General features: G+C 33.8%; 1 protein-coding gene across 1 annotated transcript in view; it reads right to left on the bottom strand.

The window, feature by feature from the left end:
- The window catches only part of LOC148950849 (dynein axonemal heavy chain 3-like), a 93949-nt gene that overhangs the window by 69306 nt on the left and 8511 nt on the right, over positions 1-16132 (bottom strand). Inside the window, exons 3-5 of the mRNA XM_089090930.1 lie at positions 14509-14973; positions 6103-6309; positions 1213-1439 (exon numbers count right to left, since the gene is read on the bottom strand). Of these exons, the coding sequence (XP_088947056.1) occupies positions 1213-1439; positions 6103-6309; positions 14509-14973 (899 nt within the window). The remainder of the gene's footprint in view (positions 1-1212; positions 1440-6102; positions 6310-14508; positions 14974-16132) is intronic.

The following is a 16132-nucleotide window of genomic DNA, read 5'->3' as shown; positions in this document are numbered from 1 at the left end:
CACAAACATTTCAAATTCACATAGAAAACTTTAATCAAAAGTAAATCTGTCTTAGTGTGCTGCAGAGCCACAATAAGACCACTGCTTTGGCCACGGCTTTGGCAGATTTTTTTTCTTATGATTTACGGTCTATAGCTCCGAAGTGGTAAGAGATACAGACTTGAAATTTTTACTATGAATGGGATATTATATTTGATCAAATTGAAATTGTAGATTCGTCTGTAGGACTTTTGCAAGGTTTCAGGGATTATAGAATAAAAATATTATCTATGAGGGTATTAGTATTAATAGAAATGAAGGGGATTTTAGTATATACTCAATTTATAATAGTTTAATTAAGAAGCAGTAAATAACCAGTAGTTATTTACATAATTGTGCTGGAACAAGTGACAACCTTGCGAACAAAATTCAGAATGAGGTCAAAGCTGGAAAAATTCAACAGACTGCAGCTAAACTAGCAAACAAACAAAAAATCCAATTAATTTATAATTCATGAATTTGCTTATTAATCTCTAAGATTTAGTTAGGGGTGATGGACCTCGGTGATGGACCTCGCAGATGGACATCAGTGCTAGAAGTTTGTTTGTAATGTAAGTTGTTCTTATTTATTTTTTTTTTCTTTTCGTGTGTTTAGTTTTCATTTTTTTGTGTGTGTTATTAAAAAAAAAATTTTTGTTCATTTGTTTTTTTTTCGTTGAGAAAGACTCTCGGACGTGGGCCCGAAACATTCGGAATCTATATTCTTTTCTAATTAAAGTGTTGTTTTGTTTTTATTTTTTGTTCACTGCTCTGTTGAAACGAAAAACTGTTTTTTTTTAATTTTTTGTAAATGGAAAAGCAGTGTGGTCTAAGAAATTGTTTTCGTCTGATGAGCTCTTTGGCTATTTTGTGTAATCTAAATTGTCTATTCTTAAATTTATATTTCAGAATTATTAGACTTTTCGTGCCAGTAGCTAATTCAAAACCTAAAATTAATTGTTTTGAACACTTATTGCAATCGATTGTAATAACTTACTAAAATTAGCCCAATAATTGTCCTTTAGGGGTAGCCAAATAAAATTTATACAAATCAGCTCTTAAACACCTTAATAGAAAATTCAACAGACCTTTGACTTAAAAAACAAACTCCAATTAATGAATATGTTTTAGTGTAAAATAAACAGATCTTGTCTTTCTTTATTTTTCGTCTTAAGAAAAGTATTATTTTCTTACCTGATTGCTTTCATTACATTAGATGTTAAAACTGGAGTCTGTGAACCGCCAGTGTATTCGTAGCCATAAGGTAGCTCAGTGCCTCCAACCCTTACAAATACCGAGCCTTCCCCAATATAGCCACGAAGCTGTGATAGCCATACTGAAGTCCTTTGGGATGTCACGTTAAGAGCTTTTAGAAGGGTTGCACTCGCCTTGACTGTAAAAATAATGTAAACAGGTTTAAGCTATTTGAAAGGTAACATATTTTTTGCATATAGCATCAAACAAAAAAATTATAATTCAACATTAAGGAAAGAGTATTATCAAAAATTTTTCAAACGGATTTCGTGTATCCAACGCTAGATAAAAAAAAATAATAACATTCGTAAATGACATCAACTTCAGTTGTTGAGCAATTTCAGTTGTTGCCAACTTCAGAGCAATTTTAGTTGTTGTGCTGCTGTTTCAGATTGCATCTGTCATGGCTAATCCTGTTCTTTAAAAGGGTCGATGGGGTGGCTGTTGAACCAAAAAAAATTTTGTTGACCACAAAATTTACAAGTTTAAAATTTGTTTGAAAAATCAACTAAAATGACTAAAGTCAGTAAAGAAATTGCTGGACAATAAACATTGCTAGTTCCTAAATATATGTCTAAATCTAGGATTACCCATCTCCATGTGTGGGTTTTTCATTTAAATTTGCACAGAAAATTTCAAACGGACGAGACTGATTTCAAGCACAGCTAGGATACGGAGAGAACAGAATTCTGTTTCAACAATATACGGACTTCTGATAAATAAGCTTGAAGTGCAAAAAGAGGTACTAAAATATCCAAACATGGAAAAATTTTAGCATTAAATAGATATATGAATTTTACTCTTACGATTTTCCTCCCAATAAGGAATATAAAATATACACAAATTTATCGAAATCGTTACTTTATATAGGCCTACTCTTTAAGGAAAACTGTCAGAATTACGGTATAACTTACAACCAGCGGCGTTGTCTCTGGGGGGGCAGTTGCCCCCCAAGAATTTTGAGAACAAATTATCATTTAGCCCAAGCACCTTGACTCTCCAGGCTGAGACCTCTCTTACCCCCCCTCCCAATGAAAATGCTCGAGCTACGCCCCTGCTTACATTATTTTTTTTCGGCAAAGTGTCAAGCATACACTTTTGCATACAAGATGAAAAAGTGTCCCTTTGATAAGAAAAACAATCTCACAAGCAAACCTGTTTTAAATTATCTCTTCTATATTATTACTAGGATATGGAGTATTCACTTTAAATTAGGTCTTCTATATTATTACTAGGATTATTCAACACATTCCTTAAAATCCTTCACTTCTTTATTTCTTGCTCCTAGTCACCATCCCTGGTAAAAACCACCAATATCTATAAAATATATACAGGAGTAAGAATTTCTTTTCCAACATAGCTGATATTCAACTTTCTAAGAAAACTGAAATATTAAAAATAATATCTAATATTGCGAACAGTTATGATAGGCTTATAGAGTTATAGCCGTATATTCTACCCACCTCAGATGTATTTTATTTTTTTGTATTTTCATATATTTTTTATGAGGAATAAGGCTCATTCAGAATTTGATACTTGAGGTTTCTATAATGCAGAAAGAATATGCGAAGAATAATTGAAATACATATTTATACTTAGTATAGATCAATTCTGTTTGATTGCTGTAAAGAAATAAGTCAATAAGTCTTGGTCGACGAGAAATTCAAATTCGCACTAAGACGTGTTTAACCTGGTTGCACATTCACCATTAAGGGTATAAATACATATTTACTTCATTGATTCTTGTATATCAGCTAAAAAGATATACTAATTCAGAGATAACGCTTTATTCTTAGATGCTTCCCTCCCTATACTTTTTACGATTACAAGACACATACACAAGCTACGTAATTACCAAAGAACACTGGGAAAACAGCTTAGTTCAACGTTGTAAGTATGTTAGACACCGCTTCCACGAGGGAGTATTCCATCAAATCCGTGTGTGAATTATTCAAGGTATGTTTTGGTATAGCACAAGGTATTTAAAAAAAAAGTCATTGCCATCTAATTTGGTTGAAGACAGCACGAAGACAAAAAAGTCTAATTTTGCCGTGAATTTTAGCTGCGTAGACATGGGTGAAATGATCACGCGTCACAATACAGAAAATATAATACCGTAAACAGCACAAGTTACGATAATGTAGCAGATAACATTGTTATCAATAAATATTGTATAGCTGTTAAAAATAATTATTGTTTATTATACTGTCAGTGATATTAATATTTATTTTATCATATTATCTTCCAATAGTTACTACCAACCATCACAATGCTTAGTATTCATAAGGCTGCCATTATCATCTATGGATAAAATCCTTACTTCTATTGACAATTTGGCCTAAACATCTTAAAACCTCTCAAGTCTGGTAATTTATTGCCTAAATTTAGCTCTACATTATATGCTCTAAATCATCGTTAAAATAGCTCTTTTAGCAGACCTTTTCTTTCACTCTTCAAGAACTGGAAGACCGTCTTTGCCTCCCACCCCCCTCCCCTGAACCAGCCCCTGCGGCAGCTTCTATCTAATTCCTTGAAAACTTTGGTTCCACTACGTATCAAATTTCACTAAAACTTTGATTAAAGTGAAAACTATCAAGGTCTATTTTTAGCAAAGTGGAAAAAAAGCTGCAAGTTGCTGATACTTACGATGCATACAAAAAATGACAATATTGGAAAGACTAGCCTTGTGTAATTTGTTTGTTGACCCTCGGATAATGTTGAAAGCAGTCGATAAAATTGATTCATATTTGCATATTAAATCCTGAAAAAAAATGGATTAAAAAATGCCAATTTTTAGCCTTTGGCAAGGTTCAAAAAAGATTTTAAATACAAAATAATTGTATTCTAAGCTATCAAAAGTAAAAGAAAATTAACGCTAATCAACATTTTGATAAATTATTAAATGTGTTACACACTGTCATGATCACCAAATGGTATATTAATTTAACACTCTTATCAAAAGAACCACAGTTCTATTGTAAGTTCAAATAAATATTTACACACAGATTAGAAAAAAGGCTCAGTAGCACCCATTGAACTAACCACCTAGCGCAAAATAAAGTTGAGACAGTTTCACAGTGCAAAATTTGGTCTCTCAAAGATTTAAAAGAAAATTGGATGTGCCCATTAGTTGACTACTTGCGAGTTTGACTACGACTTCTTGTGACAGAGACTGCGACTGCTTGTAACCATGATAACTTGTGACTATGACTACTTAAGGCTACAAATACTTGCGACTGTGATTGCTTTTAACTGCGACAACTTAGGATTGTTACTGCAACTACTTTTGACTGCGAATACGAATGCAACTCGACTGCTACTACAGCTACTTGTGACTGCTTGCGACTGCGAATGTGATAACTTGCAGCAACTCGTGAGAGTAAGTGCTATTACTTGCGACTGTGACTGCTACAATTAGTATCGCTACTACTACATAGGCATGATTGCGACTGAGACTGCACGTACTACTGCAGCTTCTACAATTACAACTAGAACAATTGAACCATATAAAAAGAGTTTAACTACATCCTGCTTCTCCAAATTCTCCTTTTCCTACATCCTGATTTTCTATTTTGTTTTTCCCTGCTTTTCCGTTAAGGGGGATGTTTAAACTAAATCAAAAGACACTATGTAAATCCAGGTTGTTAATAGGGTGTATTTGTAATACCCAAGGAATGGCTAACAGTGTTAAAGTTCCACTTTTAGGGCACGCTGAAGAAGATATTGAACTAAATCCAAAGACACCCTGTGCATCTGGATCTTCAAAAGGGCGTCTGCAGCATCTCCAAAAAAGCTGAGAATATCAATTTGAAGCTTTCAGGGGATGTCGAGGGGCGTTTTTGAGCTAAATGAAAAGACACTTTATGCATCCAGATTGTCAATAAAGCTTATTTGCAATACGTAAGGAACGATAAAGGATATTAAGCTGAAACTTTCAGAGAATTGGAAATATTGAAATAAATTAAAAGACACTATATCTATCCAAGTTGGCAAAAGACCGCAACTTCAATATATCTAAATATGGCTAAGGGTATTAAGTTGAAACTTCTGGGGTATATGGAGAGGGATGGCGAGCTAAATAAAAAGGCACTATGTACATCCAGGCTGTCAAAAGACTATATACGAAATATCTAATGAGCTTCCAAGGGTATGAAGTTGAAACTTTCAGGGAATACGGAAGGATATTGAATTAAATAAAAAAAAACCAGTGCGTCAAGGCTGCTAAAAAGTAATTTTCACAATATAACAGAAGCAGATAAGGGTTTTAAGTTAAAACCTTCAAGAAAGTTGAAGGAGAGGCTGGAATAAATCAAAACACACTGTATGCGTCTGGATTGTCAACAGTAGATTTCGGCAATATCACAAGAACGGATTATGGTATTAAGTACTCTTTCTAAGGAAGGACTAAAACAGTTGAATAACTCTGTATGTATTCTTTCGCTTTATCTTGATTTTTGTAGTTCATTTCATGTTGGAATTTCTTTGTTATTTTGACTACCTTGGAGTTTAATGGCTCCTCAGTGTAAAAAAAAATAAATATCTGAATGAAATATAAAAATTAATTCTAGCAACCTACGCTATAAATTCCGCAAATCATTACGTAAATTCCGAAAAATAAAACATTTTACGATATCAATAAAATTTTATACATTAATACCCAGATTTTGCCTCCCTAACCAAAAATGTATGTACCCCCATACCACAAATATTCCTGTGGGTTCATATAAAAGTAGTTTTACTTCTCTGTGGAGTTTTATAATTCATTTAATAGCCAGGTCATGTACTTCCAAATTACGATATCATGGCAATTCAAATATTTTACTGATATACCTCAAAATCCTTCCCTTCAGAAAACACTTTTTCAACCTGATATGTCCACTGGACAAGAATGGCCAAAAGGATTATCTGATTTGGGTATTTCTGGATATGGTCCAAGGATATATCATCTAGGTTTTCTTCAATTGCTTCACTTAGAAGTATTTTCAGGGAATCGGTTATGCAGTCACTAACCTCTGTCAACCACAATTCTACCATTCCCTAGAAAAAAATTCAATTCATTCAAAGCACTACTTCTGTCCACTACTAAAACCTAGTGCCTACATTATTCAATTTTTCAAGAAAATAGTAAAATAATGATTTATTTTTTGTTAGATTTTTTATTTTTGGAACGGGAGAAATAAATGTTGATCAATAATTTTGTCAATAGATTTTTCAGTCTATTTACCAACCCGTTTTGCTGAACTTAGATACTAGGTTTTGTAATTCTAACATGTCTATACTAGGTTTCAGCAGCGGAAATTTGGTAAAAACTGTTTTTAATTCCGGACAGACTAGCCCGAATCTTCAAAAAGCCTGACTGCATCAGTAGACTCGTTGGTAACTTGGTAACCTTGGTAACTCAAGCTGTCCACTTGATCGGTCTTCTCGTTACCCAAAGTCACCTCCACCTAGATAATTTCGGAGACCACAGTGCCTTTCCATGACGATAAATAAAAGTTCAAATAGGGATAACATCCTTTTAATAGACAGTATTTTAATAGACTCGTTGTATTAAAGGAGGCTTTAACTCACAATAAAATTTTTGTGTACATACTAGATTTTGATAGAGAACAGCAGATAAATGAACCGACAAAGGCTCGTCCAACTTTGAAGGCTGGAGAGACTTTGGAGTTTTACGTAAAGCCCCATCGCCTCAACTTGTGGTTTACTTTGTCCTTGTCAAACAGCGCTGAGGATTTTAGTCGTCTCTCACAATTTCTTTGGCTGACCATTAACTAGATGAAGAACGACAAGAATAACTTAAAGCTAGAGCTAGTGGCAGTAATACTGACAGGTTAGAAATAAATAGATAACAAGTACTATGGAGATGGTTTTTACCAGGAATCAAATTTTCAATTACACCAGGTTTATGCTCCCAAAAAAGACCAGATCTATGCTCCCAAAATAGACTTAATATGTAAAGAATACTAACAAGCAATTTAAATAAAGCATAAATAGAGAATAAAACCACTAGATTTTTGAAGAACTTTGTATAAATGTTTCAAGTGTACAAGATAAACCCTTTTCCCCTCTAGATTTTGAAAAAAAATACATTCTGACAAGGTATTGACACCCTGTTTTTAAGCATGTTTACTCAATGTTGAGCCTTTTTTATGTCTTCAATTTTTTATGTAAAAGAAGTCCTTTCCCTCATCCCACATTTTTCTGAATTAACACCTCTGAGCTAGTGAGCTTCATTCCAAGATTGGGGTCATCTTCATTGCCAAAGCGAGAGATAAAACAAAAATATACTTTAAGCGCAATAAAACTTATTTACACATCTTATCTTACGTCGACATTCGAGAGAACAGTGAACAGTGAAAATTAAATCTGATTGTTAGAATTTTCTAATTGGAAACTTGCACGACTCCGCTTATTTTCAAAAATTAGAAGAAATTAGGGAATTAGATTTTAAATAAAGAAGACCTAGAGGAAAGCAGGAGGAGGGAGGGAGGAAAACCCTGTTAACCGACCCTTCAGAGCCAAATTAACAAACTTGACAAAACTAGGAAAAGTATTTAATTGATAAAGTTCCCAAAAAGCAGGGGAGCCCGTTATACAGAGAGATAATAAAATATCCATTACACTTTCTTTGGCGGATTCCTTAGTTTATCCGAATTACCAAGATGCTATACCAACTTGTGATGCATTTGAGTTCCTTTGAGTTTGAGCTAAAAAGCTGTTAGCCTTTAGATTTTGAGAAGCACTGACCTGGGTGCCTGAAGATACGATTTTAGTAAAAACCCTTGGCGACAAATTCTTTTTAAAATTGTTTTGTTTTTCTTTTAAGCTGTTAATTTTAGTCAGAGTTGTATCCTTGAAGTGGACTAGCAGCTTTAGTATTGCTTTCATTGCTTCGGGGTTGATCCCCAGAAGCTCAATATTTGCCAATTTTCCCCAAAAACTTCCTGTATCTTGCATATAATTCGCCATTTATAAGCAGTTTTTAAATTTGCCTGCCCCAGAAACAAATTCTTCTAAACCTGACTATTAGGGGCGTCCCGAGAGGGGAGGAGGGGCACGCCACCCCCTCAACTTTTTCGGCATTCGATAAAATTTTTGCCGAAAGTGAAAACTTCGGCAGAAATTTTGCAAAATCGGTAGAATTTTCGCAAAATTCTTGATTTCTGCAGAAAATTCGGCATAGATCAGGTAGCGATTCGGTAAAATTTACAAAGATCCCCCCCCCCAATAAAATGAGGCATGGGACGCTCCTGCTCGCTAGTCATATGTGCAAGGATCTCAGCAGTCCAAGAAAAAAAATCAAAAAAAAAATCGAAGAATAATTGGAACTAGAAAAGCATCCGTCGTCCGGAAATTCAAAATTACACTAAATTAAATGTCTGATTTAATGAAATATAATTATTTCTTAAATAAATCCCTACTACTCAGTCATGATTCATTGCTCAACCGGTTAAGACCGTATTGCTTGCTATCGCCCACTCTATGAATCACGTAATGAAATGAATGACGATGGATTATTGCTAAATTATCTGCATGCTGTGATGAAAACTTTGTACAATCTGATAAAAGACAATCTGAAAATACAAGCCTTTCCCTAAATAAAACTCAACAACGGAAATGATTAGCTGTTATTCCTCCAAAGTGATTTAAGGCTCAAATTATTCGTGATATGAGATTAAAGGAATAGAAAACTCAACAACGGAAATGATCAGCTGTTATTCCTCCAAAGTGATTTAAGGCTCAAATTATTCGTGATATGAGATTAAAGGAATAGTGCAGTGGGGAAAAAGGACTGATTTAGGACTGGTGGCTTCTTCTTTTGCCAGTAAGTCAATTTTAGCTATTACTAAGTTAAGATGGACAAGAAAAAAAATAAAAGAAGTCGTCCAGATATTGATTCCAGCAAAGATATTGCTACAAGCACCCTAAATACTTCAGGAAATTCGGATATTCGGAATCCAGTGACAACTCAGGTTTCGTTAATGACACTATCAGAGGAAATTGCAAAGATGATGAACATTATGCGTGAAACTCATAGCTCAGTCCAATCAATTGAACAGCGATTCATTTTAGTAGAAAATAGAATAAAAGCAATTGAATCAGAGCAATTAGCCTTAAGTTCTGAATTCTCCGGGATTAAGTCTTGTACAAATGCTGTAGAAAATGACATTTCTTTGTTGAAAAATGATAATTTTAACCTGCAGTCAGAAGTTAAATATTTTAAAGAAAAGACCCTATGTATGGCTTATGGCTGCAGAGTATCAGCCTAACGAAAATAATTTGGTTGTATGGAATGCAATCTGTGAGGATGAAGATCAAGCCAAACGTATGTTTACCGAGATATGTACGGATGGACTAAATTTACCAGTGATACCCCATTTTTCAGTTGTTGCAATAAAAAAGGATAAGAAATTTTTTAAGGTTAATGTAAAAAACTGTGGAAACAAGATTGAAATCCTTAAAAATGGGAAGAAGCTTAAAGGAAGAAATATAGCAAACCAGGGAAACATTTATGTGAGTGATGATGCCCCATTTTCTGTGAGAGAGGCAAGAAAAAAGCTATATGAAAAAAAATTGTCTTAAAACGATGGGTATAATTTCATGGGTATCAAACACAGTTCCACCATACCTTCAGTTTGAACGTCCGGGTGGTACGAAAGTGAAGTTTACGTGTGATGAATGGATTGAGGAACTAGCACATAAGCCTCCTCCCTCCACAGCTTCCAGAGGTGCTGAAAAATGAGTGTTTTATTGAATGTGTTTAGTTTACTTATTGGTTAATTATCTTTTCTTTTTCGCTCGGTTTAATCAAATAGATATGGAAAAATTGATAGGGATGAATTTGAAATGTTTGGGTTAATGTTAATTTTTATTTTTGAGTAAATAATTTAAAATGTTTGTTAATGTGAAATTATTTTGAGTGGGTGGTAGCGGGCTGATGTTTTTTTGAATGGTTTTGCTTTGTGCCATGAAGCTTGCAATAATGTGCTTTTTTAAATTGTATGTCCGCTTTGCCGGAATATATTTTTTTTTTTTTTTGTATTTATCTAGGTCTTGGTATATGTTTAGTATATAATGATTTTTTTCGCCACCACCACCCACTACCGTCACATACATTAACTTTTATTGATGATGGTTAGAGATATCGTTTTTCCTCCTGGGAACAGTAATGTCCTGCAACTTGAAAGTCGAAGGGTTGATTTTTCCAGCCAGTTTAATCAAAGGATAAATAGAAATTTAGATATTAATGCCACTGAGATTTTCACAAATGAACCATCAAGGTATATTTTTAAAGAAGAAGCACTACCCTTGTATTGTGATAGGGGCCATTTTGGCCTAAACATTTTTCATTTGAATTGTCAGGGATTGAATTCTGCGCATAATTTTTTATCGGAATTAATAAATACTAATGTCTTTCAGGTGATCGCTTTAACTGAAACGTGGTTAAATGATAATAACTCGCAATTACTACATATCCCTGGGTATAATTTATATGTAAGGAATCGCGAGTATTACCAACATGGAGGCCTAGCAGCTTACATTCAGGCTGATTATAAGGTTTCAATAAGAGAAGATCTTACAATATATAGAGAGAAAGTTTGCGAGTGTTTTGTTTTACACATAGCTAGAGAAAATTTGAATTTTTGTATTGTTGTAGTATATAGACATACACAGAGCCTGCTCCAAGACTTTATGGACCTATTTGAAGAACAATTAATGAAACTTCCGATTAACTCTATGCCATGTTTTATTATGGGGGATTTTAATATTGACCTTATTGATCAGTCATCTGCTAGCACTGAATTTATTAATAGAAGTTTATCCAATGGGTTGCATCCTTGTATAAATATCCCTACAAGAATTACGGGAACATCAGCTAAGCTTCTGGATAACATCCTTTCTAATGTACCCTTGAGTCTTCCCAGGGTCCTTATCAACGATGTATCTGACCACTTTGGAGTTTCAGCTAGCTTATGAACTGTCACGAAGGTGGTTAAAGGCAAAAAATCAAGGATTCCAGTGATCAGTAAAAGTGCGATGGTAAAACTTAAAAATGATATAGAAAAGGTGGATTGGTACGATGTTCTAGGCGAAGTTCAGGACGCAAATTCAAAGTTTGTTTTATTTTATGAAAAGTTGCAGAGCTTGATAAGTCAAGTAGTCATATTGAAACCGTTTAATAGAAAGCACTCAAGTAAAAAACCTTGGATTGGTCCTGTGATTTTGAAGCAAATAAATGTAAGAGATAAATTGTTTAGAGCTCAAATAATTAACCCGACACAAGAAAATAAGCAATTATATAGAATTTATCGAAATAGGTTGAATAAAATTTTAAGAAATGAAAAAAAGAAATATTTTGAGAAAAAGTTTAAGGAGGTCGAAGGATGCCCTAAGAAAACCTGGGGACTAATAAAAGAAGTGATTGGATTAAAAATAAATAGTGTTCCTGATGAATTAGTTAGTGCAATGGGAAAGACTTTGAATTCTGAAAAGGACATATGCAATGAATTTCAGAGTTATTTTTCGAATATTGGTCTGAATTTAGCTATGTCAGTTGTGCCTAATAGTGGGGACCCAACGCCCGAGTCCTTACTGAGGGACCCCATTGATGTGTCTCTTCACCTTAGACTTCTAACAGTTGATGAAATTAAAAAAAATATTTATGGGTTGCGTAGTAATTCATCTGGTAGCTATCACATTACTTTAAAAATACTTAAATATATTTTTCCTGTTATATCTGAAGTTTTATGTGGATTAATTAATGAGTGTTTTCGTCAAGGAAAATTCCCAGATTGTTTTAAAGTTGCCCGTATAACCCCAATTCATAAGGGTGGTATTCAAAATGACCCAGGAAATTATATACCGAAATCTTTTTTACCCATCATTTTCTTTGTTTTAGAGAAGTGTTTTAGTATTAGAATGATGATTTTTTTGGAGGATCATAAGGTAATGGTAGAGCCACAATTTGGTTTCCGTAGAAAAAGAACAACGGAACAGGCGATGATTTATTTGACAACTATTATTAATGATGTGTTAGATAAAGGTTTCAAAATAGGTGCTATATTTTTATATCTGATGAAAGCTTTCGATACTGTGGATCATGAACTTCTACTTAAGAAGTGTGAGGTGTATGGTTTGAGGGGTAAATCATTAAATTTTTTAAGAAGTTTTTTAAGTAATCGTTATCAGTATGTCCAACTAAATGATACTTCTTCCGAAAAAAAGTGTATTGATATAGGTGTTCTGCAAGGATCAGTTCTCGGTCCTATATTATTCTTGATTTTTATTAATGATTTACCAAATTGTCTGAATAAGTTTTGCTATGGAATAAATGAAGTAATGGTAAACCCGACGAATGAAACAGTTTCACTTTTTGCTGATGACACAACAGCCATTAACACAGCTAAGACAGCGGCGCTGCTGCAGATTTCCATGAAGGAATCAGTTAATAGAATTACAGCATGGCTGAGGGTAAATAAATTAAGGATTAACATGGCTAAGTCTAACTTTATTATTTTCTCGCGATCATCAAACTTTTACCCATGGATCAAGGAATTAGATATGCCCAATGGCGTTATAAAACGGACTGCGTCTTTTAAATACCTTGGGATTGTAATAGATGAAACTCTATCTTTTAAGGAACATGTTACTTTAACTAGCAAAATTCTGGCATTAAATCTTGGTATAATGAAGAAACTCCAACATTGTTTTCCCAAGTCTGTCCTTCGCCATCTTTATTTTTCTTTAATACACCCGTATATACTTTATTGTTCAAGTATTTGGCTCTCTACTTTTTCTTCTACCTTAAAACCCATAAGAGTTCTACAAAATCATGCAGTAAGAATTTTAGCCGGTATATCTCCGCGTATGTCTGTTAGAGAAATTTACCCAACTTTAAAAATTTTGCCGGCTGCAGGCCTTCGTGAGTTCTATATATTGTGGTTTATTTTTGGACGGCAGCAGGATGTTCAGTCTCGTTGTTTTGGTGATTTAGTGTCCATTAGTTCTACTGTTCATTCTCATGATACAAGGGGTAGCGCGGACTTCTGTGTACCTAGAGGTATATCTTCCCGTTCATGTTTTTCTGTTCTTTATAGAGGTACGCGGAAATGGAATAGTTTGAATAGTGATATTAAGACTATTGGTGACCCCAATATTTTTAGAAAAATCATTAAGGAACTGCTTTTTGCTGAATATGAGTTTTGACTGATTAATTGATTTATTTATTGTGGGGGTTTTGCTGATATGATGTTCCCAGAGGAAGTATAATATATGATATTATTTTGTATTTATTGTTTAGTGTGATGGTATTAGTGGTGTCGGTGGCCAAGTATTCTTTGTTTTATGGATTTTGTTTTCTCTACCTCCCCCACGGACAAGCTTTGCTTTTTAGGGGAGGCAGCAATAATTTTTTGTTGATATGTTTTTTTTTTCAATAAATCCTTCTCTCTCTCTCTTGTCCAAACTTGGTTTGAAGAAATGCTGTAATCCAATTTCTTATATGCTATTTTAAAACATTAAATTTACATATTTTTACAGATTTTTTCACTTAAAGCAAGGATTCAAGCTGTCCGAGAAAGAGAATCAATCGATAAATTTTTTAAAAATAATACACCTTTAAAGTTGAAAATTATTCAAAAATTATGCAGATCGAACAACAATTTAATCCTAAATAATCGTCGATAGAACGAAAAAAAAAACTATCCATAAAAAGGCAAAAGCAGGTTTCCTTTTAGATTTTTTGTTTAAATTCCACACATTACTGGATTTTGCAGTTTTCCAAATAATCACACACACACACACACACACACACACACACACACACACACACACACACACACACACACACACACACACACACACACACACACACACACACACACACACACACACACACACACACACACACACACACACACACACACACACACACACACACACACACACACACACACACACACACACACACACACACACACACACACACACACACACACACACACACACACACACACACACACACACACACACACACACACACACACACACACACACACACACACACACACACACAAACACATTTATTTATTCATTTATATTTCAAGTATATTTATGTATAAATTTATTTATTTTTATACATTTATATATTTATTCATATTATAAAGAAGTTTTATTTATACCGTTCATAAATTATTAATAAGTTTGTAATGTAAATATTGCTATAAAATTCACCTTGCTTTCCTTCGGATCCACCGTCCTATAAAAAGGGATCCTCTCATCTGAACTTGAATAAGCTGCCACTATTTCACCACTGCTTGAAAATTCTAAACGACTAATTTTATCAAATACTCTTTTCAAATAAGGCTCAACCATCTTGGGATCTTTTGTCTTAGACAATATTTCCAACAATTCATCGTTAGACAGAAAATAAAAATTGGGGAAAAACACCCTCTTCTTGTTTAAATATTCGTCCAACCCTCGCTGTATTTCCTGTAGGGAATGTAGAGCCTCCTGGAGTTTCTTCATCAGATCGTTTTGCTTTGTAACTGTCAAGACAGTAGAGTCTTCTAAAACAGAAGACATTAACGTCCTCCATGTAGAGTCAACTACTGCAAATTTGTCACCACTTTTTGCCATTTGTCGTCGAATATCGTCTGAGCAAAATATAGGTTCGAGGTAAAGCCATGTACTCTGGACCTAAATTTCAAAAAAATATATGTCATTAAAAATGTTGTTTGCGGTTTTTTTTTAATTAATATTAATACAGTATCTAGATTAAGGGGCACATTATTTATGCTGGAATAAGAACAATAATTATTTTAAAATTAAGGTGGCTTTGATGTAATCAATAACTATAAGGATAATTTGAAGAATTCAGATCATTTAGAAAACAGCCATTTAAGTGATAAATTCAATTTGGCCTGTTTTACCCACTTTTTAATTTCAAAACGCAAAAGAAATATTTCATTAAAAAATAAATTAAACCCAAACCCTAAGCTTTGAAATGGATCTCTCCACCAGACGTTGAGGTATAGACATAAAATGTCTTTAAAACTTGGTTTAACATTATTCATTGCAGGAAAATCAAGAGAAAATTGTTTTGTTTTTTTTCTAGCTACAAAAATTAGTCGCTTAAAGTTACACAAGAAAACTTTTCAGTGGGTTTTCGCGTCAAATTTGCTTTGAAGTTGCTTATTACGCCTTTTATAAATTAGGAAAGTAGGATTTTCTTTTTCAAATGAAAGTGTAGAGCGAAGTTAAAATATAAAACAGTCAGGTATTAAAAAGAAATTAGAGGGGAGCTGCCATCTTTAATCCCATTATTTACACCAAACTTTTACTAGTGCCTTACTGGATTCATTTCTGAGCGTAAGACCTATAGCCAGTTGGGGATTACAAGCATATCTGACTTACTGACTGTGATTACTGACTAGCTTTTCAAACGTTTAAACTGAAATTCTGTTGTTTAAAGGAAATGCGCATCAGTAAGCTTCAAGGAAAATAACAAAAGAGAGGTAGTTATTCATTGTAACCAAGATGCAAAACATAATCATAAATTAATACCTTCTTTTAGGTAATACGGGGCAAATTTTTAATCCCAATTTTATATTTATTTCGTCGCCGACATTTAACCTGTTCAAAGACAGCTTGCCCCAATTCAAATAGCTTATCCGTAAAAAAGGGTTTTAAATTAGCAATATTTATATCCCCCCTCATGGAGTTTTCAATGTCTGATTGATTGTATATAGTGGAAACTGTACGGAGTGAAAGTTGACAAACAAATAAACGTTCAAAAACAAATACAAAAGTCTTGATGTTTCGATCACATGTACAGAGATCATGTACAGATTTTGCC

This window comes from Artemia sp. Qi Xiang Cuo, chromosome 6 (assembly GCF_049724085.1).
Source record: "Artemia sp. Qi Xiang Cuo chromosome 6, ASM4972408v1, whole genome shotgun sequence".
Classification (NCBI taxonomy): domain Eukaryota; kingdom Metazoa; phylum Arthropoda; class Branchiopoda; order Anostraca; family Artemiidae; genus Artemia; species Artemia sp. Qi Xiang Cuo.
The sequence above is the reverse complement of the archived record's forward strand: the minus strand, read 5'-3'. Positions and strand labels throughout refer to the sequence as shown.